We start from the raw sequence: 21,549 nt of genomic DNA, 5'->3' as shown, positions 1-21,549 counted from the left end.
GTGCTTCTAGTTCCGACAGTGCAGTAATATCTAACAAGTAATCTAACAATTTCCCAACAACTACAGTTGAAGTCAGAAGTTTACATACACCTTAGCCAAATACATTTAAACTCAGTTTTTCACAATTCCTGACATTTAATCCTAGTAAAAATTCCCTGTCTTAGGTCAGTTAGGATCACCACTTTATTTTAAGAATGTGAAATGCCAGAATAATAGTAGAGAGAATGATTTATTTCAGCTTTTATTTCTTTCATCACATTCCCAGTGGGTCAGAAGTTTACATGCACTCAGTTAGTATTTGGTAGCATTGCCTTTAAATTGTTTAACTTGGGTCAAACGTTTCGGGTAGCCTTCCACAAGCTTCCCCCAATAAGTTGGGTGAATGTTGGCCCATTCCTCCTGACAGAGCTGATGTAACTGAGTCAGGTTTGTAGGCCTCCTTGCTCACACACACACTTTTTCAGTTTTGCCCACACATTTTCTATAGGATTGAGGTCAGGGCTTTGTGGTCAGGCCACTCCAATACCTTGATTTGTTGTCCTTAAGCCATTTTGCCACAACTTTGGAAGTGCTTGTGGTCATTGTCCATTTGGAAGACCCATTTGCGACCAAGCTTTAACTTCCTGACTGATGTCTTGAGATGTTGCTTCAATATAGCCACATAATTTTCCTCCCTAATGATGCCATCTATTTTGTGAAGTGCACCAGTCCCTCCTGCAGCAAAGCACACCCACAACATGATGCTGCCACCCCCGTGCTTCGCGGTTGGGATGGTGTTCTTCGGCTTGCAAGCCTCCCCCTTTTTCCTCCAAACATAATGATGGTCATTATGGACAAACAGTTCTATTTTTCTTTAATCAGATCAGAGGATATTTCTCCAAAAAGTATGTATGATCTTTGTCCCCATGTGTAGTCGCAAACCGCAGTCTAGCTTTTTTTATGGCAGTTTTGGAGCAGTGGCTTCTTCCTTGCTGCACAGCCTTTCAGGTTATGTCAATATAGGACTCGTTTTACTGTGGATATAGATACTTTTGTACCTGTTTCCTCCAGCATCTTCACAAGGTAATTTACTGTTGTCTGGGATTTTTTTGCACCAAAGTACATTCATCTCTAGGAGACAGAACACGTCTTCTTCCTGAGCGGTATGAAGGCTGCGTGGTCCCATCGTGTTTATACTTGCGTACTATTGCTTGTACAGATGGACGTGGTACCTTCAGGCGTTTGGTTCATCCTTGGGAGCAATTTCCAGACTTGTGGAGGTCTGCAATTCTTTTTCTGAGGTCTTGGCAGATTTCTTGTTGTTGATTTTCCCATGATGTCAAGCAAAGAGGCACTGAGTTTGAAGGTAGGCCTTGAAATACATCCACAGGTACACCTCCAATTGACTCAAATGATGTCAATTAGCCTATCAGAAGCTTCTAACGCCATGACATTTTTCAAGCTGTTTAAAGGCACAGTCAACTTAGTGTATGTAAACTTCTGACCCACTGGAATTGTGATACAGTGAATTATAAATGAAATAATCTGTCTGTACACAGTTGTTGTAAAAATGACTTTTGTCATGCACAAAGTAGATGTCCTAACCGACTTGCCAAAACTATAGTTTGTTAACAAGAAATTTGTGGAGTGGTTGAAAAACTAGTTATACACACAAATCTAAAGGGGTGAATGAGAATATGTACATATAAGTATATGGATGAGCGATGGCCGAGCGGCATAGGCAAGGTGCAATTGGTGGTATAAAATACAGTATATACATGTGAAATGAGTAATATAAGATATGTAAACATTATTAAAGTGGCATTGTTTAAAGTGACTAATGTTGTGTAGTGTGCATGTGTGTTTGCATCAGTTACACATATGTCAGTTCATACACACAACAAGTAGGTCACATGCTATTTTGTATTATTGAATTTTTTTTGCGTTTAACTTATTTTGTACATAATATTGCTGCTACCGTCTCTTATGACCCAAAATAACTTCTTTACATCAGAACAGCGATTACTCACCACGAACTGGAAGAAGCTTTTTCCTTTAACGAGTCCGACACGAAGGATATACTGCTTTCTCGGTAACAGGCCCAAATCCCTGTCATTTGCGTGAAGAAAAGATGGAGAAAAAGGGGATCAGAGGTCGGACTGCCTTCTGAGATTTCGTAGGCGAGCGAGTAAACTCCCACTGCCATCCATTCTATTTGCCAACGCGCAATCATTGGAAAATGAAATCGATGACCTACGATGAAGATTATCCTACCAACGGGACATTAACTGTAATATCTTATGTTTCACCGAGTCGTGGCAGGACAGAGAAGCTACGTCTGGTAAGACGAGGGCTGTGTGTCTATTTGTCAATAACAGTTGGTTCGCAAAGTCTTGAGGTATTGCTTGCCTGAGGTATAAGCTATAACCTTATAAGGTATAAGGTATAACCTTATAAGCTGTAGACCATACTATCTACTATCTATTATTCGTGTCTATTTACCAACACAAACCGATGCTGGCACTAAGACCACACTCAACCAACTCTATTTAAGGCCATAAGCAAACAAGAAAATGCTCATCCAGAAGTGGCGCTCCTAGTGGCCAGGGACATAAATCCGTTTTACCTCATTTCTACCAGCATGTCACATGTGCAACCAGAGGGAAAAAGCTCTACATTTACATTTAAGTCATTTAGCAGACGCTCTTATCCAGAGCGACTTACAAATTGGTGCATTCACCTTATGATATCCAGTGGAACAACCACTTTACAATAGTGCATCTAACTCTTTTAAGGGGGGGGGGTTTAGAAGGATTACTTTATCCTATCCTAGGTATTCCTTAAAGAGGTGGGGTTTCAGGTGTCTCCGGAAGGTGGTGATTGACTCCGCTGACCTGGCGTCGTGAGGGAGTTTGTTCCACCATTGGGGTGCCAGAGCAGTGAACAGTTTTGACTGGGCTGAGCGGGAACTGTACTTCCTCAGAGGTAGGGAGGCGAGCAGGCCAGAGGTGGATGAACGCAGTGCCCTTGTTTGGGTGTAGGGCCTGATCAGAGCCTGAAGGTACGGAGGTGCCGTTCCCCTCACAGCTCCGTAGGCAAGCACCATGGTCTTGTAGCGGATGCGAGCTTCAACTGGAAGCCAGTGGAGAGAGCGGAGGAGCGGGGTGACGTGAGAGAACTTGGGAAAGTTGAACACCAGACGGGCTGCGGCGTTCTGGATGAGTTGTAGGGGTTTAATGGCACAGGCAGGGAGCCCAGCCAACAGCGAGTTGCAGTAATCCAGACGGGAGATGACAAGTGCCTGGATTAGGACCTGCGCCGCTTCCTGCATGAGGCAGGGTCGTACTCTGCGAATGTTGTAGAGCATGAACCTACAGGAACGGGTCACCGCCTTGATGTTAGTTGAGAACGACAGGGTGTTGTCCAGGATCACGCCAAGGTTCTTAGCACTCTGGGAGGAGGACACAATGGAGTTGTCAACCGTGATGGCGAGATCATGGAACGGGCAGTCCTTCCCCGGGAGGAAGAGCAGCTCCGTCTTGCCGAGGTTCAGCTTGAGGTGGTGATCCGTCATCCACACTGATATGTCTGCCAGACATGCAGAGATGCGATTCACCACCTGGTTATCAGAGGGGGGAAAGGAGAAGATTAATTGTGTGTCGTCTGCATAGCAATGATAGGAGAGACCATGTGAGGATATGACAGAGCCAAGTGACTTGGTGTATAGCGAGAATAGGAGAGGGCCTAGAACAGAGCCCTGGGGGACACCAGTGGTGAGAGCACGTGGTGCGGAGACAGATTCTCGCCACGCCACCTGGTAGGAGCGACCTGTCAGGTAGGACGCAATCCAAGCGTGGGCCGCGCCGGAGATGCCCAGCTCGGAGAGGGTGGAGAGGAGGATCTGATGGTTCACAGTATCAAAGGCAGCCGATAGGTCTAGAAGGATGAGAGCAGAGGAGAGAGAGTTAGCTTTAGCAGTGCGGAGCGCCTCCGTGACACAGAGAAGAGCAGTCTCAGTTGAATGACTAGTCTTGAAACCTGACTGATTTGGATCAAGAAGGTCATTCTGAGAGAGATAGCAGGAGAGCTGGCCAAGGACGGCACGTTCAAGAGTTTTGGAGAGAAAAGAAAGAAGGGATACTGGTCTGTAGTTGTTGACATCGGAGGGATCGAGTGTAGGTTTTTTCAGAAGGGGTGCAACTCTCGCTCTCTTGAAGACGGAAGGGACGTAGCCAGCGGTCAAGGATGAGTTGATGAGCGAGGTGAGGTAAGGGAGAAGGTCTCCGGAAATGGTCTGGAGAAGAGAGGAGGGGATAGGGTCAAGCGGGCAGGTTGTTGGGCGGCCGGCCGTCACAAGACGCGAGATTTCATCTGGAGAGAGAGGGGAGAAAGAGGTCAAAGCACAGGGTAGGGCAGTGTGAGCAGAACCAGCGGTGTCGTTTGACTTAGCAAACGAGGATCGGATGTCGTCGACCTTCTTTTCAAAATGGTTGACGAAGTCATCAGCAGAGAGGGAGGAGGGGGGAGGAGGATTCAGGAGGGAGGAGAAGGTGGCAAAGAGCTTCCTAGGGTTAGAGGCAGATGCTTGGAATTTAGAGTGGTAGAAATTGGCTTTAGCAGCAGAGACAGAAGAGGAGAATGTAGAGAGGAGGGAGTGAAAGGATGCCAGGTCCGCAGGGAGGCGAGTTTTCCTCCATTTCCGCTCGGCTGCCCGGAGCCCTGTTCTGTGAGCTCGCAATGAGTCGTCGAGCCACGGAGCAGGAGGGGAGGACCGAGCCGGCCTGGAGGATAGGGGACATAGAGAGTCAAAGGATGCAGAAAGGGAGGAGAGGAGGGTTGAGGAGGCAGAATCAGGAGATAGGTTGGAGAAGGTTTGAGCAGAGGGAAGAGATGATAGGATGGAAGAGGAGAGAGTAGCGGGGGAGAGAGAGCGAAGGTTGAGACGGCGCGATACCATCCGAGTAGGGGCAGTGTGGGAAGTGTTGGATGAGAGCGAGAGGGAAAAGGATACAAGGTAGTGGTCGGAGACTTGGAGGGGAGTTGCAATGAGATTAGTGGAAGAACAGCATCTAGTAAAGATGAGGTCAAGCGTATTGCCTGCCTTGTGAGTAGGGGGGGAAGGTGAGAGGGTGAGGTCAAAAGAGGAGAGGAGTGGAAAGAAGGAGGCAGAGAGGAATGAGTCAAAGGTAGACGTGGGGAGGTTAAAGTCACCCAGAACTGTGAGAGGTGAGCCATCCTCAGGAAAGGAACTTATCAGGGCGTCAAGCTCATTGATGAACTCTCCAAGGGAACCTGGAGGGCGATAAAAAGACCTAGACCACCTTTACTCCACACACAGAGATGCATACAAACCTCTCCCCCACCCTCCATTTGGCAACTCTGACCACAATTATATCCTCCTGATTCCTGCTTACAAGCAAAAACTAAAGCAGGAAGTAGCAGTGACTCACTCAATACAGAAGTGGTCAGGTGATGCGAATGCTACGCTACAAAACTGTTTTTCTAGCACAGACTGGAATATGTTCCGGGATTCATCCAATGGCATTGAGGAGTATACCACCTAAGTCATCGGCTTTATCAATAAGTGCATCAACGACGTCGTCCCCACAGTGACCGTACGTACATATCCCAACCAGAAGCCATGGATTACAGGTAACATCCACATTGATCTAAAGGCTAGAGCTGCCGCTTTCAAGGAGGTGGACACTAATCCGGACACTTATAAGAAATTCTGCTATGCCCTCAGATGAACCATCAAACAAGCAAAGCGTCAATACAGTATTAAGATTGAATCCTACTACACCAGCTCTGACGCTCGTCGGATGTGGCAGGGGTGAAAACTATTACAGACCACAAAGGGAAACCCAGACGTGAGCTGCCCAGTGACGCGAGCCTACCAAACGAGCAAGCAACACTGACGCATGCACAAGAGCACCAGCTGTTCTGGACGACTGTGTGACAACGCTCTCGGTAGCCGATGTGAGCAAGACCTTTTAAACGGGTCAACATTCACAAAGCCGCGGAGCCAGACAGATTACCAGGACGTGTACTCAAAGCACGCCCAGACCAACTGGCAAGTGTCTTCACTTACATTTTAAACATCTCCCTGACCGAGTCTGTAATACCTACATGTTTCGAGCAGACCACCATAGTCCCTGTGCCCAAGGAAGCAAAGGTAACCCGCCTAAATGATTTCCGCCCCGTAGCACTCACGTCGGTCGCCATGTAGTGCTTTGAAAGGCTGGTCATGGCTCACATCAACAGCATCCTCCCGGATTCCCTAGACCCACTCCAAATCGCATACCGCCCCAACAGATCCACAGATGACACAATCTCAATCGCATTCCACACTGCCTTTTCCCACCTGGACAAAAGGAACAACTATGTGAGAATGCTGTTCATTGACTACAGCTCAGCTTTCAACACCATAGTGCCCACAAAGCTCATCACTAAGCTAAGGACCCTGGGACTAAACACCTCCCTCTGCAACTGGATCCTGGACTTCCTGACGGGCCGCCCTCAGGTGGTAAGGGTAGGCAACAACACATATGCCACGCTGATCCTCAACAATGGGGCCCCTCAGGGGTGTGTAGTCCCCTCCTGTACTCCCTGTTCACCCACGATTGTGTGGCCAAACACGACTCCAACACCATCAGTAAGTTTGCTGACGACACAACAGTGGTAGGCCTGATCACCAACAACGATGAGACAACAACCTCTCCCTCAATGTGAGCAAGACAAAGGAGATGATCGTGGACTACAGTAAAAGGCGGTCCGAACAGGCCCCCATTAACATCGACGGGGCTGTAGTGGAGCAGGTTGAGAGCTTCAAGTTCCTTGGTGTCCACATCACCAACAAACTATCATGGTCCAAACACACCAAGACAGTCGTGAAGAGGGCACAACAACACCTTTTCCCCTTCAGGAGACTGAAAATATTTGGCATGGGTCCCCAGATCCTCAAAAAGTTCTACATCTGCACCATCGAGAGCATCCTGACCAGTTGCATCACCGCCTGGTATGGCAACTGCTCGGCATCTGACCGTAAGGCGCTACAGAGGGTAGTGCGTACGGCCCAGTACATCTCTGGGGCCAAGCTTCCTGCCACCCAGGACCTATATACTACTAGGAGGTGTCAGAGGAAAGCCCCAAAAAACGTCAGAGACTTCAGTCACCCAAGTCATAGACTGTTTTCTCTGCTACCGCACGGCAAGCGGTACCGGAGCGCCATGTCTAGAACCAAAAGGCTCCTTAATTAACAGCTTCGACCCCCATGCCATAAGACTGCTGAACAGTTAATCAAATGGCCACCAGACTATTTACATTGTGCCAAGAGGTGTTGCTTTATTTGTTTTTTGAAACCAGGTTTGCTGTTCACTTGCACTGTATGAGAAGGTAGGGAGTTCCATGCTATCATGACTCTGTATAATACTGTATGTTTCCTTGAATTTTGCCAGTGCTGTGTGTAAATTGACTATGTAAACAACATCTCTTATAAAAACAAGTGATGCAGTTAGTATTTCCTCAACTCTTAGCTAAGAAAGACTAGCATGCATATTATTGATATTTGCTCTTTGATTACAATGAAGAGCAAAACTTGCCATTCTGTTCTAGGCCAGCTGCAGCCTTCTTTGCAGCACTTCTGACTGGAAAATAATCAAGATAAGATACAACTAGAGCCGACAGGACTTGCTTTGTGGAGTGTGGTGTCAAAAAGCAGAGCATCTCTTTATCATGGACAGACCTCTCCCAATCTTTACAACCATTGAATCAATATGTTTTTACCATGACAGTTTACAATCTATGGTTACTTTAGTCTCCTCAACTTGCTCAACAGCCACACCATTCATTACCAGATTCAGCTGAGGTATATAACTGTTTTGTACTACTTGTGGTCAATTTGCAGTCTACAAAATATTTGTAATTAAGTTCCGGCCTCCTGACCATCCGCTCAATAAAAAATTGGCCGGCGGTTTAATCTAGTTGAAGATCCCTTTTCTACAGTATTAGAAGAAATTTGATCAATACATGTGGATGATATAGTTCCTGTAGTGTTTGTAAACACCCTGGTAGGTTGATTAATAACCTGAACCAGATTACAGGCACTGGTTACAGTGAGAAGCTTCCGCTTGATGAAAACCAATCAATATGCAGGTCCCCAAGAAAGTAGACCTGTTTACATCACATACAATATCAAGCATTTCACACACATTATATAGATACTGATTGTTAGCACTTGGTGACCTACAGTATAGCAACTCCCTGAAATAATAGTTTTTTTTTTTTTGTCTTTTTATTTAACATTTATTTAACCAGGTAGGCAAATTGAGAACACGTTCTCATTTACAATTGCGACCTGGCCAAGATAAAGCAAAGCAGTTCGACACATACAACAACACATAGTTACACATGGAGTAAAACAAACATATAGTCAATGATACAGTGAAAAAAAATAAGTCTATATACAATGTGAGCAAGTGAGGTGAGATAAGGGAGGTGAAGGCAAACAAATATATGTATAAATAAATAAAAAATATAAAAAGGCCATGGTGGCGAAGTAAATACAACACAGCAAGTAAAATAAAAACTAAAAACACTGGAATGGTTGGTTTGCAGTGGAAGAAAGCGCAAAGTAGAGACAGAAATAATGGGGTGCAAAGGAGCAAAATAAATAAATAAATACAGTAGGTAAAGAGGTAGTTGTTTGGGCTAAATTATAGATGGGCTATGTACAGGTGCAGTAATCTATGAGCTGCTCTGACAGCTGGTGCTTAAAGCTAGTGAGGGAGATAAGTGTTTCCAGTTTCAGAGATTTTTGTAGTTCGTTCCAGTCATTGGCAGCAGAGAACTGGAAGGAGAGGCGGCCAAAGGAAGAATTGGTTTTGATGAGGCAGGTGAACATACAACCACAACACTTCAATTACACTTGACATTAGATTTTCTCTAAGCATTACAGGGATATGGCTCTCAATTTTTTACTGGTAATATATATATGTATGTATGTATGCATGTACACACACACCTACTCATTCAAGGGTTTTCTATATTTTTACTATTTTCTACGTTGTAGAATGATTGTAAAGACATCAAAACTATGAAATAACATATGGAATCGAGTAGTAACCAAAAAAGTGTTAAACAAATCAAAATGTATTTTATATTTGAGATTCTTCAAAGTAGCCACCCTTTGCCTTGACAGCTTTGCACACTGTTGGCATTCTCTCAACCAGCTTCACCTGGAATGTTTTTCCAACAGTCTTGGAGTTCCCACATATACTGAGCACTTGTTGGCTGCTTTTCCTTCATTCTGCGATCCAACTCATCCCAAACCATCTCAATTGGGTTGAGGTCGGGGGATTGTGGAGGCTAGATCATCTGATTGAGCACTCCATCACTCTCCTTCTTGGTCAAATAGCCCTTACACAGCCTGGAGGTGTGTTGGGTCATTGTCCTGTTGAAAAACAAATGAATTATAGTCCCCCTATGCGCAAACCAGATGGGATGGCGTATCGCTGTAGAATGCTGTGGTAGCCATGCTGGTTAAGTGTGCCTTGAACTCTAAATAAATCACAGACCGTGTCACCAGAAAAGCACCATCACACCACCACCTACGTGCTTCACAGTGGGAACCTCACATGCAGAGATCATCCGTTCACCTACTCTGCGTCTCACAAAGACACAATGGTTGGAACCGAAAATCTCAAATTTGGACTCATTAGACCAAAGGACAGATTTCCACCAGTCTAATGTCCATTGCTCGTGTTTCTTGGCCCAAGCAAGTCTCTTCTTCTTATTGGTGTCCTTTTAGTAGTGGTTTCTTTGCAGCAATTCAACCATGAGGGCCTGATTCACGCAGTCTCCTCTGAACAGTTGATGTTGAGATGTGTCTGCACCTCACAGAGTTCCAGTAACAATCTAAGGTGCAGTTAATTGCCGATTTCTGAGGATGGTAACTCTAAGGAACTTATCCTCTGCAGCAAAGGTAACTCTGGGTCTTCCTTTCCTGTGGCGGTCCTCATGAGCCAGTTTCATCATAGTGCTTGATGTTTTTTTCCGACTGCACTTGAAGAAACGGTCAAAGTTCTTGAATTGTTCCGGATTGACTGACCCTCCTGTCTAAAAGTAATGACGAACTGTCATTTCTCTTTGCTTATTTGAGCTGTTCTTGCTATAATATGGACTTGGTATTTTACCAAATATGGCTATCTTCTGTATACCACCCCTACCTTGTCACAACACAACTGATTGGCTCAAACGCATTAAGAAGGAAAGAAATTCCACAAATCGAAATGCATTCCAGGTGACTACCTCATGAAGCTAGTTGAGAGAATGCCAAGAGTGTGCAAAGCTGTCATCAAGGCAAAGGGTGGCTACTTTGAAGAATCTCAAATATAAAATATATTTTGATTTGTTTTAACACTTTTTGTTTTTGGTTACTACATGATTCCTTATGTGTTGTATATCTTCAGTATTATTCTACAATGTAGAAAATAGTAAAAATAAAGAAAAACCATTGAATGAGTGTCCAAACTTTTGACTTGTGTGTGTAAATATATATATATATATATATGCCAAAAATATAAATGCAACAATTAAGATTTTACTCAGTTACAGTTCATATAAGGAAATCAGTCAATTGAAATATATTAATTAGGCCCAAATCTACAGATTTCACATGACTGGGCAGGGGTGCAGCCATGGTTGGGCCTGAGAGGGCATAGGCCCACCCACTGCGGAGCCAGGCCCAGCCAATCAGAATTAGTTTTTCCCCCACAAAAGGGATTTATTACAGACAGAAATACTCCTCAGTTTCATCAGCTGTCCGGGTGGCTGATCTCAGACAATCGGTCAGGTGAAGAAGACGGATGTGGAGGTCCTCGGCTGGCGTGGTTACATGTGGTCTGCGGTTTTTAGTCCGGTTGGACGTAATGCCAAAATCTCAAAAATTATGTTGGAGGTGGCTTATGGTAGAGAATTGAACATTCAAATCTCTGGCAACCGCTCTGGTGGATTTTCCTGCAGTCAGCATTCCAATTGAACATTCCCTCAACTTGAGACATCTGTGGCATTGTGTTGTGTGACTTGTGTGACAAAGCTGCACATTTTAGAGTGGCCTTTTATTGTCTCTAGCACAAGGTGCACCTGTGTAATGATCATGCTTTTTAATCAGCTTCTTGATATGCCACACCTGTCAGGTGGATGGATTATCTTGGCAAAGGAGAAATGCTCACTAACAGGGATGTAAACAAATGTGCACAAAATTAGATAAATAAGCATTTTGTGCGTATGGAACATTTCAGGGTTCTTTCTTTTCAGCTCAAGAAACATGAGACCAACACTTTACATGTTGCGTTTATGTTTTAGTTCAGTATAGATTCCTCTCTGTGCTTTGTAAAGGCCTTTTCACTGGAACTTTTGCTATGACTGCCTTTTTTCCTGGTGAATTCTATTGACTATTTTGTAACGGCATCCATACTCTCATCTAGGACCTGATATCCCATATCTAAACTAAGTGACTGACTGTCCTTGTCTTTCAGAAATACAACGCTGACTATGACCTCTCAGCCAAGGAAGGGGCGGACACTCTGGCCTTTGTGTCACTACTGGAAGAGAAACTGCTGCCCGCATTGGTGAGATAACGTCTGCATGTGGAGAGGGCGAGGGAAGGCCGGAGGAAAGAGATGACAGTTTGTTTTTCTCTCTTCACATACGTAGAACATAGAAAGGGAAAGTGAGATGAGAAGAGGTGTAAAGGGTGGATATGGTTTAGCAGATCAGGGTAAAACAGGGGCATGGGGTCAACACACACACACACTCACAAATAACCATATCCACATCTTAACATTCCCATTATTGACTTTCTATGGTGGTTGATGATGATCCAAACAATATCAAAGGTCTCGGCTCTTTCAGTCTGTGCCAGGGGGAGGAGTTGGAGTTACCCCTGTGGATTCAGGAATGCTTGCAAGTCATTGAAAAGGGGAAATAAATTCTGTCTGACACCATACCCAAACCGGGCGCGTGTGTTCGTCCACCCGCCATCGTGCGCAAATTGATTTTGCCCCCCCCCACACCAAACGCGATCAGCTTGCAGTTGCTAGCTAATTTGTCCTATTTACCTAGCTTGCTGTTGCTAGCTAATTTGACCTGGGATATAAACGTTGAGTTGTTATTTTACCTGAAATGCATAAGGTCCTCTACTCCGACAATTAATCCACACATAAAACAGTCAACCAAATCGTTTCTAGTCATCGCTCCTCCTTCCAGGCTTTTTCTTCTTTGGACTTTATATGGCGATTGGCATCTAACTTTCATAGTATTACCACCACGACGACGACCGACCTCAATTCATCTTTCAATCACCCATGTGGGTATAACCAATGAGGAGATGGCACGTGGGTATCTGCGTCTATAATCCAGTGAGGAGATGGGAGAGGCAGAACTTGCACCACGCTCAGCGTCACAAATAGAACTGATTTCTATTTTAGCGCCTGGCAACGCAGACGCTTGTTGGCGTGCGCGAGCAGTGTGGGTGCAATGATTTGAATAACATGTATGTGTACATTTATTTTGCGACGCGAGCGGTGTGGTCAGCATGCACCTAATCAATATCACCTTTTTTAAATGCTTTCGCCTGGCATGACCTTCAAGTTGACCTTCATGACCTTCATGCCAGGTTTTGTCTTGGTAATGCAATTGCTCTCTTAATATTACAAGAAAAGTAAGTTATTGTGAAATATGCTTTAGAACTATGAAATAATAGATTTCTACTCAGCTTAATGTTGAAGGGAAAGTAGGCATTCATCGTCAAAGCTTTTGAAGATTAATTGAGCATTGATTAGCAGCGATAGTACCCAGCTCTATGGTAATGTACCAATTTTCATTCTAGCATACCACTTAGTGTGCAGCAATGTATTGGGCATGTATTCTTAGTAGTAGGCTAATATGGACATTGGAACATGGCTCAGGGACAGTGATTGAGCAAGACAGGCTTGCCTGTGTTTACTGTTTGGGCCCTGTGGAGAATCCTCATAAGTTTACTGTGCCCAACCTGGGCTGCATTTCCTGTATACATTTACATTTACATTTAAGTCATTTAGCAGACGCTCTTATCCAGAGCGACGTATAAAAGTGTCTGGCTTCCTGTGTAAAAAAAGGTGATCATGAAACAGTCGACAGACGTTGTCTCTGAGGGGAAGGAGATGCGTCTGGAAACAAGCGGAAGAGTCTCAAGTACGTTTGACCATACCTGGGGTGACCCCTTGCATCTGCACTGAGCCCCTGGGAATAGAGCAGCAGTGTGGCCTTACTATTAGGAAAATGGCACCCCAAGATGGTCAGGTTAAATGCCGTTGTGCCCCTGGTTAAATCGCATGAATTATGTCATCAAATTCAAAATTGGAATCCTAGCCATTGATACTATTTTCAACAATAGGATCAACTGTTTCCCATATTGGAAAGTCAGGGTGGTCCTGTTCTATTAATTCTGTCTGGTATTGGGAGTTGACCGTTAGATAACCTATGGTGTTGACAGGGTAGGAACTACTGTGGAACACGCACCTTTCTCCACCTTGAAAAGATCACAGGTGTGTTTTGAAAAAAGGTGCATTTGATCTTCATTGTTGTGTGTTGGATCTATAACGTGCCTTTGATCATTTGTTGTAGTTGCTCTAGCAGTACATAATGGTCGCAATCTATGGTACCTGCCTCTTCTGTTCTCCTCCATCCATTTACAATGCCTTCAGAAAGTTTTCATACCCCCTTGACTTATTCCACATTTTGTTGTTACAGCCTGAATTCAAAATTGATTAAATACTTTTTTTTCTACACACAGTACCCCATAATGACAATGAAAACATGTTTTTAGAAACGTTTGCAAATTTATTGAAATTGAAATGCACTACATGACCAAAGGTATGTGGACACCTGCTTATCGAACACCTTCTTCTGGGAAGGCTTTCCACTAGACGTTGGAACATTGCTGCGGGGACTTGCATCCATTCAGCCACAAGCATTAGTGAGGTTGGGCAATTAGGCCTGGCACGCAGTTGGCATTCCAATTAATCCGTAAGATGTTTGACAAACCATTTCTGTATGGACATGGCTTTGTGCACAAGGCCTTCCCTAAAATGTTGCCACAAATCACAGAATCGTCTAGAATGTCATTGTATGCTGTAGCTTTAAGATTTCCCTTCACTGGCACAAACCATGAAAAACAACCTCAGACCATTATTCCTCCTCCACCAAACTTTACAGTTGGCACTATGCATTCGGGCAGGTGGTGTTCTCCTGGCATCCGTTAAACCCATATTCGACCGTCAGACTGCCAGATGGTGAAGCGTTATTCATCACTCCAGAGAACGCGTTTCCACTGCTCCAGAGTCCAATGGCGAAGAGCTTTACACCACTCCAGCCGACGCTTGGCGTTGCACATGGTGATCTTATGCTTGTGTGCGGCTGCTCGGCCATGGAAACCCATTTCATAAAGCTTCCAACCAACAGTTATTGTACTGATGATGCTTCCAGAGGCAGTTTAGAACTCGGTAGTGAGTGTTTCAACCAAGGACAGACAAGTTTTACTCGCTCATTCTGTGAGCTTGTGTGGCCTACCATTTCGTGGCTGAGCTGTTGTTGCTCCTAGATGTTTCCAATTCACAATAACAGCACTTATAGTTGACCGGGGAGCTCTAGCAGGGAAGAAATTTGACAAACTGACTTGTTGGAAAGGTGGCTTCCTATGACAGTGCCATGTTGAAAGTCACTGAGATCTTTAGTAAGGCCATTCTACTGCCTATGTTTGTCTATGGAGATTGCATGGCGGTGTGCTCAATTTGATAGACCTGTCAGCAACAGGTGTGGCTGAAATAACCAATCCATTACTTTAAAGGGGTGTCCACATACTTTTGTATATATAGTGTATCTCCTTTTACATAAATATTCACACTCCTGAGTCAATACATGTTACACCTTTGGCAGTGATACACCTTTGATTAAAGCTGTAAGTCTTTCTGGGTAAGTCTCTAAGAGCTTTGCACACCTGAATTGTACAACATTTGCCCATTTTTATTATATTCTAAATTATTTAAGTTCTATCAAATTGGTTGTTGATCATTGTTAGACAACCATTTTCAAGTCTTGCAATAGATTCAAGCAGATTTAAGTCAGAACTGTAACTTGACCACTTGGGAACATTCACTGTCTTCTTGGTAAGCAACTCCAGTGTAGTTTTGGCCTTGTGTTTTAGGTTATTGTACTGCTGAAAGGTGAATTCATCTCTGAGTGTCTGGTGGAAAGCAGACTTAACCAGGTTTTACTCAAGGATTTTGCCTGTGCTTAGCTCCATTACATTTCTTTTTTTATCCTGAAAAACTCCCCGGTCCTTAACGATTACAAGCATAACCATAACATGAGCCAGCCACCACTATGCTTGAAAATATGGAAAGTGGTAATCAGCAATGTGTTTTTTTGCACTATTACTTTAGTGCCTTGTTGAAAACAAGATGCATGTTTTGAGAGATTTGTTTTCTATACAGGCTTCCTCCTTTTCACTCAATCAATTAGGTTAGTATTGTGGAGTAACTACAATGTTGTTGTTCCATCCTATCACAGCCATTAAACTGTGGTAGGAAGAACGCCTATATCTTCGTAGAGACTGGGTGTATTGATACACCATCCAAACTATCATAAATTACTTCACCATGCTCAAAGGGCTGTTCAATGTTTGCTTTTTTTATTTGTACCCATCTACCAATAGGTGCCCTTCTTTGAGAGGCATTGGAAAACCTTCCTGGTCTTTGTGGTTGAATCTGTGTTTGAAATTCACTGCTCAACTGAGTGATGATAATTGTATGTGTGGGTTACAGAGATGAGGTAGTCATTCACAAATCATGTTAAACACTATTATTGCACATAGTGAGTCCATGCAACTTATTATGTGACTTGTTAATCACATTTTTACTCCTGAACTTATTTAGGCTTGCCATAAGAAAGGGGTTGAATACTTATTGACTCAATATGTTTCAGCTTTTCATTGTTAGATAATTTGTTTAATTTAAAAAATAATAATATTTTAATTGATTTTACTTTGACATTATGGGTTATTGTGTGTAGGCCAGTAACAAAACAATTATATTTAAATTCAGGCTAAAAAAGTCCAGGGGTATGAATACTTTCTGAAGGCACTGTATGTGTCTGTCCCTGCCTTTCTCTGTCTCTCTCCATCTCCCTCCTCAGATCTACACACAATGGGTGGACTCAAAAAACTATGTGGACGTGACACGGCGCTGGTACGCCGAGAACATCCCCTTCCCACTCAACTTCCTGCTGCCCAACCGCATTCACAACCAGCAACTGGAAAGGCTGAGGCTGGTGAGGGGAGACCCCACACTGGAGCCTGGGGAGCAGCTGGAGAAGGAGGTGAGGAGGAACGGTTGAGGGTGAGAAAGACATATTATGAAAGAAGATAAGAGAGTGTGAATTGACACAATGGGATTCTGCAAATGGGCAGGTAGCAGGTGAAGGGATGAGATAGAAGGTGAAGAAGAGGGTGATGCAGAAGAGAGGAACAAAGAGTTTATTCAGACGGTGAGAATGAAGAGATGGAGGGGAGTGATGAAAGAGGGTCTTGAGAAGGAGGTGAAAAACGAGTATCACCGCAGGGCATAAATTAGGGGTTATACGGTCAAGTCTATGGAAGGACTATTATCATTAAAAATGGCAGCTAGCTATTACTAGAGAGAGGACCTTGAATTGGCTCTTTGGTACACTGACATGGAGAGGGTAGTTCATAGCAATCCCAAGAAGCCAAAACAGTCTGTGTTTTCACAACACATGGTAATTGGGACAGGCGGTTTATCTCCATGGTAAAGGGGGTATTGTTTTTTTATGCTATACTTTATTTACTCTAACTCTGGATGGGCAACTCCGGTCCTTGGCAGAGTTGCCCATCCCTGGTTTAACTGTGCACACAACAATGTTCTGGGTTCGTTGAAGGATGGTTCATAAATAAGCCCCATGTGCACTTGCTCACTGACTACCTTTTTCATGAATGCAGATACAGCTGTTCAGGCTGTGAATGCCTCTGTGTGCCCATGCTGATGCTTGTCTGGGGGCTTTGCATCTTCTCCACAGCTCTACCATGATGCGCTAGAGTGCATGACCCTGCTCTCTCAACGGCTGGGCTCACACAAGTTCTTCTTCGGGGATTCGTAAGTGGCTGCTGTGTGCAAACTGCAAACAAATTGCGTGTATAACACGTTTGCCACACTGTCTTTCATATGAGTGTGTGTATACTGCCATTTGTGGATTGTCTCCACAGCCCATCCTCTTTGGATGCCTATGTGTTTGGTCACCTAGCCCCCCTGCTGAAGGTGAAGCTGCCCAATGGGAAACTCCAGCAACACCTCAACTCCCTGGACAACCTGCGGCACTACTGCACCAACATCCTCATCCTCTATTTCCCCTCAGAGGGCGGAGGTAAGTTCCCCGGAGTATTATTTCTCAACTCCGGTCCTTGAGCAGTACCCCCAACCGTACACACATTTGTTGTAGCACAGGACAAACACACCTGATTCAAATAGTCAAGTGGATGATTGGTTGACTGGTTTATTCAGGTGTGCTTGTCCGTGGCTACAACAAAAAAGTTGTACTGTTTGGGATACTCGAGAACCAGGGTTTAAAAATGCTGATCTTGAGTGCCTAGTCTAGCAGTCTGATACTCAATTCCAAAACACTGAAAGCTCTAACTGTATTGAGAATCTATTGCTAAAATGTTAGATCCACTGTGTGCAGAGACATGCTTTCTGCTCTTTGACTCTCATCCTGTTTTTTTCTTCTCTGTTTTAGAGCCACCCATTCGCAAGGTGTCAGTCCATTCGGACAGTAGTGACTTTGACAGCGAGCCCCATAAACGACGCAAGCAAATCCTGTCGGTCCTGTTCGCCATGGGCTCGATGCTGGGCTACGCCATTTTGATGGGGATCGTCAGCATCCAGCACATCCGACCGCAGGCAGCGCTAGTGGGACACGGCCACATCGAAGAGGGAGGCGAGGAAGAGGAAGAGGAATGAGCAGTACTGTCTCGGTGTAGGACCAGGTAGAAGGAGATGTTGTGAGGGGAAAATGGACGCTCTCTGACTTATTCTGTGCATATTGACGGAGAATAGAGGGACAGGAATTACGTTCCTCAAAAATCTCAATAATCCTCTGTCAGTTCAAACCACTTCTAGGCATCCACAAACATGCCTAGTTATGCAGTCTCTGTTTTTGGTGCTTGATTTTTGTTTTCTCGACATCCCAGGAAGGCATACCTTTTCTTGTCTCAGAATCTTCAAGAACGCTTTAATTTAATTCAAGAATGGTATGCCTTTCCTTTTTTCAGGTTTCTTTCTTTCAGGTAGAGGTTATGAGGGTTGAGACACTTTCTGAAATGTTTTGTCAGGTTTCACTTACACAAACAGAATTTTGACTTGATTTCAGGTCATTAAAAGTAAAAATGCTGAACCATCTGTCACAAGGTGTTTGTTGTATGTTTGCCAGTTTCTCCAAGCTTCAAATATGTTACCATACCCCTAAAATCACAATGGAAAACATAGACAGAATTATACAGTACAGCAGATATATTAACTGGAAGTTGTTATTTAAATTGCTTGATCTTTCCAAGAAGGGGAAGGAGACACACTTTAGGTTTACACAGAGAAGGTTTCTGTCACAATGGGAAAAAACACATTTATACACTGAACAAAAATATAAACACAACATGATACAATTTCAAAGATTTTACTGAGTTACAGTTCATATAAAGAAATCAGTAAATTGAAATAATTTGATTAGCGCCTAATCTATGATTTCAAATGCCTGGGAAGGGGCACAGCCATGGGTGGGCCTGGGAGGGCATAGCCCAGCCAATCAGAATTTTGTTTTTCCCCACAAAAGGGCTTCATTAGACAGCTGATGAAACTGGGGGTTTGGAAAACCGAAGAATTTCTGCACAAACTGTCAGAAACCATCTCAGGGAAGCTCATCTGCGTGCTCGTCGTTCTCACCAGGGTCTTGACCTGACTGCAGTTCAGTGTCGAAACCGACTTCAGCAGGCAAATGCTCACCTTTGATAGCCTATGGAGAAGTAGGCTCTTCACAAATGAATCCCGGTTTCAACTGTACTGGGCAGATAGTATGACGTTGTGTGGGCGAGCGGTTTGCTGATGTCAACGTCGTGTACCAGGTACCCCATGGTGGCAGTGGGGTTAGGATATGGGCAGGCTAAGCTATGGACAACGAACACAATTGCATTTTCTCAATGGCAATTTGAATGCACAGAAATACAGTGATGAGATCCTTAGGCCCATTTTTTTTAGGTATCTGTGACCAACAGATATATATATATGTATTATATCTGTATTCCCAGTCATGTGAAATCTATAGATTTAGGTCCTAGTGAATTCATTTAAATTGACTGATTTCCTCATATGAACTGTAACTGTAAAATCTTTGAAATTGTTGCATGCTGTGTTTTATATTTTTGTTAGAAATGCTTTGTGGAGACAATATATACCTATCTGAATGTTATGTTATGTTACACCCTCCTGAACACGCCCTGGTTCTTACGCTGAGGTTGAACTGAAGCATATAAACAGTGAAATGCATAAATACATACTCAATAATATGCTGAAAAATGGCTCCAACTGACAATGTTTGTGTGTTCTATGAGCTACACTTCAGGCAACTACTACAAGGAGGGAGATATTATTTTCACCATATGTTTTGTCTCCGCATTAATCTTTTGACCTGTGTGTTGTCATTGTGTACAATGTAGGCCAAAACATTGCCAATGAGACATAACATATGGATGAAATCACACTAATTGTTCTTTAGTTTAAACAGTCTCAATAATCAATCTACAACCACATTTCAGAAAAGAAAGAAAACTATAACTTGAAGGCAAAAGCCCAGTGCCATGACATAATCTCAGCAGTGGTACTTGAACCAAAAAACAAGTTTTCATAAATACATAAGATAATTCTCAAAGCTTCTGGCAGGTCATTCCAAATGTTGTCAAATTTGTCTGTTTGGACCTGGTCTAGTAGGATTGTCAATTAGATCCTGTGGGATGCTTTTTAATAAAATGGTGCTATTATTAAATGAATATCCCTTATTTACCAGCTCAATTAAGCAAATCGTATGTATGCACACAAATTAAACGGAATCATTGCACCAAAATGAAACATTAATTGTGTGATTGCAATTCATGTACAGTAAGAAGTGATATTTGTTTTTCATTTATTTTGAATAATTTTCAGTTTATCAGTATGCAAGCTGGAGACAGGGAGCGCACAGAGGCAATTGCCATGTTCACTGTCTGTAGTATCTCGCAGACCAGCTCATGTTTCTCATTTGGGAGATGCGGAAAGTGTTCGGCGCAGCACACCCCCAAGCTGCGCGGATCACGAGCGAGACCCGCTGACCTGCGTGGAGAGCGCGACTGTGCGAGCCTTAACTCCTTGACAACTCCACCCGCGCTGGTCAGCGTGCCTGTCGAGGAGTGTTCTTCACACACTCCCACTCACGTTTCGTTACTTCGGTGTAGTCACAGTTGAAAAGTTATACATTATATTATTTAGGTAACGTTTATTAACCTTGTGCCTTGAGGATGGATATGGTGAGGTTTGTGCTAAGTTTGCTGCTTGCGAGCGCGGCGGTTCTCTTGGGCTTGACCAGGGCTTCAGAAATGCAAGGTAATGAAAACTATAACGCATGATTTCACAAAATAGTATTCTGATGTTAGTAAAACTTGTAAACTTGCATTGTAAGTGAAGCCACTGCATCGTTCACTGGCTGTATGCCACAACTTATATGTAAAATAGTAAAAAGGTTAATGATTATTATGGTAATTCCTATCAAATTCACTTTCGCGGTGTTGAGGCATTCTGATTAGGCTATGTTCAATTTAACCACTATAGACTCGAGTGTATTAAAAATAGACCAAATAGACACTTATGTGGCAAACGCGAAATGTGCGCTCTTGTGGAATGCTTGCCATCGCCCACCACCTCTTCAACATTTGAGGTCATGCAAATTGAAGGACTTTTTTTGTTTTTGCGTGTTGTGCCGAAAATCTCCCCCCTGCCAGAATCCCCCCTTCTAACTTCCTTATATTTGTGGCTGCGTATTACATAATCTCTATCATTACATTGCAATGCCATCAGAAAAATAAATTACATATTAAGCATACATTTACTTTATAAAGAGCTCCTAAACTTGAAACGGTAAACATCTCTAGCCTACTCTTTTCCTTCTTAATTCTGCATACAATGGCTGCAGTCTCTATACAATAGAGATGACCAGATGTCCTGCTAAATGCAGTTTAAGATAGTAATAAGATTCAACCAGTGAAACAATGAACACTCACTGATGGGTCCGCCTCCCAGATGAAGGTGTTTGCTGAACCATATGGTGCAATGGGGCCAAACAGATGATGGGCATCAATAGGTTTTCACAGGAACATGCCTACAACGATGGTGCAGCGGTCGAATGGCTGTCAGCTCAAGGCATGTCAACTACAACTTAGGGAGA

General features: G+C 43.6%; 2 protein-coding genes across 2 annotated transcripts in view; both read left to right on the top strand.

The window, feature by feature from the left end:
• mtx1b (metaxin 1b) overlaps positions 1 to 18,485 on the top strand; it is a 33,633-nt gene extending 15,148 nt beyond the window's left edge. The window contains exons 4-8 of the mRNA XM_071373755.1: positions 11,517 to 11,609; positions 16,213 to 16,395; positions 17,110 to 17,186; positions 17,297 to 17,454; positions 17,824 to 18,485. Coding sequence (XP_071229856.1) covers positions 11,517 to 11,609; positions 16,213 to 16,395; positions 17,110 to 17,186; positions 17,297 to 17,454; positions 17,824 to 18,047 — 735 coding nt within the window. The 3' untranslated portion in view covers positions 18,048 to 18,485. The remainder of the gene's footprint in view (positions 1 to 11,516; positions 11,610 to 16,212; positions 16,396 to 17,109; positions 17,187 to 17,296; positions 17,455 to 17,823) is intronic.
• A 1,943-nt stretch (positions 18,486 to 20,428) lies between these two features.
• The window catches only part of LOC139558565 (thrombospondin-3b-like), a 34,906-nt gene continuing 33,785 nt past the window's right edge, over positions 20,429 to 21,549 (top strand). Inside the window, exon 1 of the mRNA XM_071373754.1 lies at positions 20,429 to 20,711. Within this exon, the coding sequence (XP_071229855.1) occupies positions 20,627 to 20,711 (85 nt within the window). The 5' untranslated portion in view covers positions 20,429 to 20,626. The remainder of the gene's footprint in view (positions 20,712 to 21,549) is intronic.

The sequence above is a fragment of the Salvelinus alpinus genome, chromosome 29 (genome assembly GCF_045679555.1).
Source record: "Salvelinus alpinus chromosome 29, SLU_Salpinus.1, whole genome shotgun sequence".
Lineage (NCBI taxonomy): Eukaryota > Metazoa > Chordata > Actinopteri > Salmoniformes > Salmonidae > Salvelinus > Salvelinus alpinus.
The sequence above is the reverse complement of the archived record's forward strand: the minus strand, read 5'-3'. Positions and strand labels throughout refer to the sequence as shown.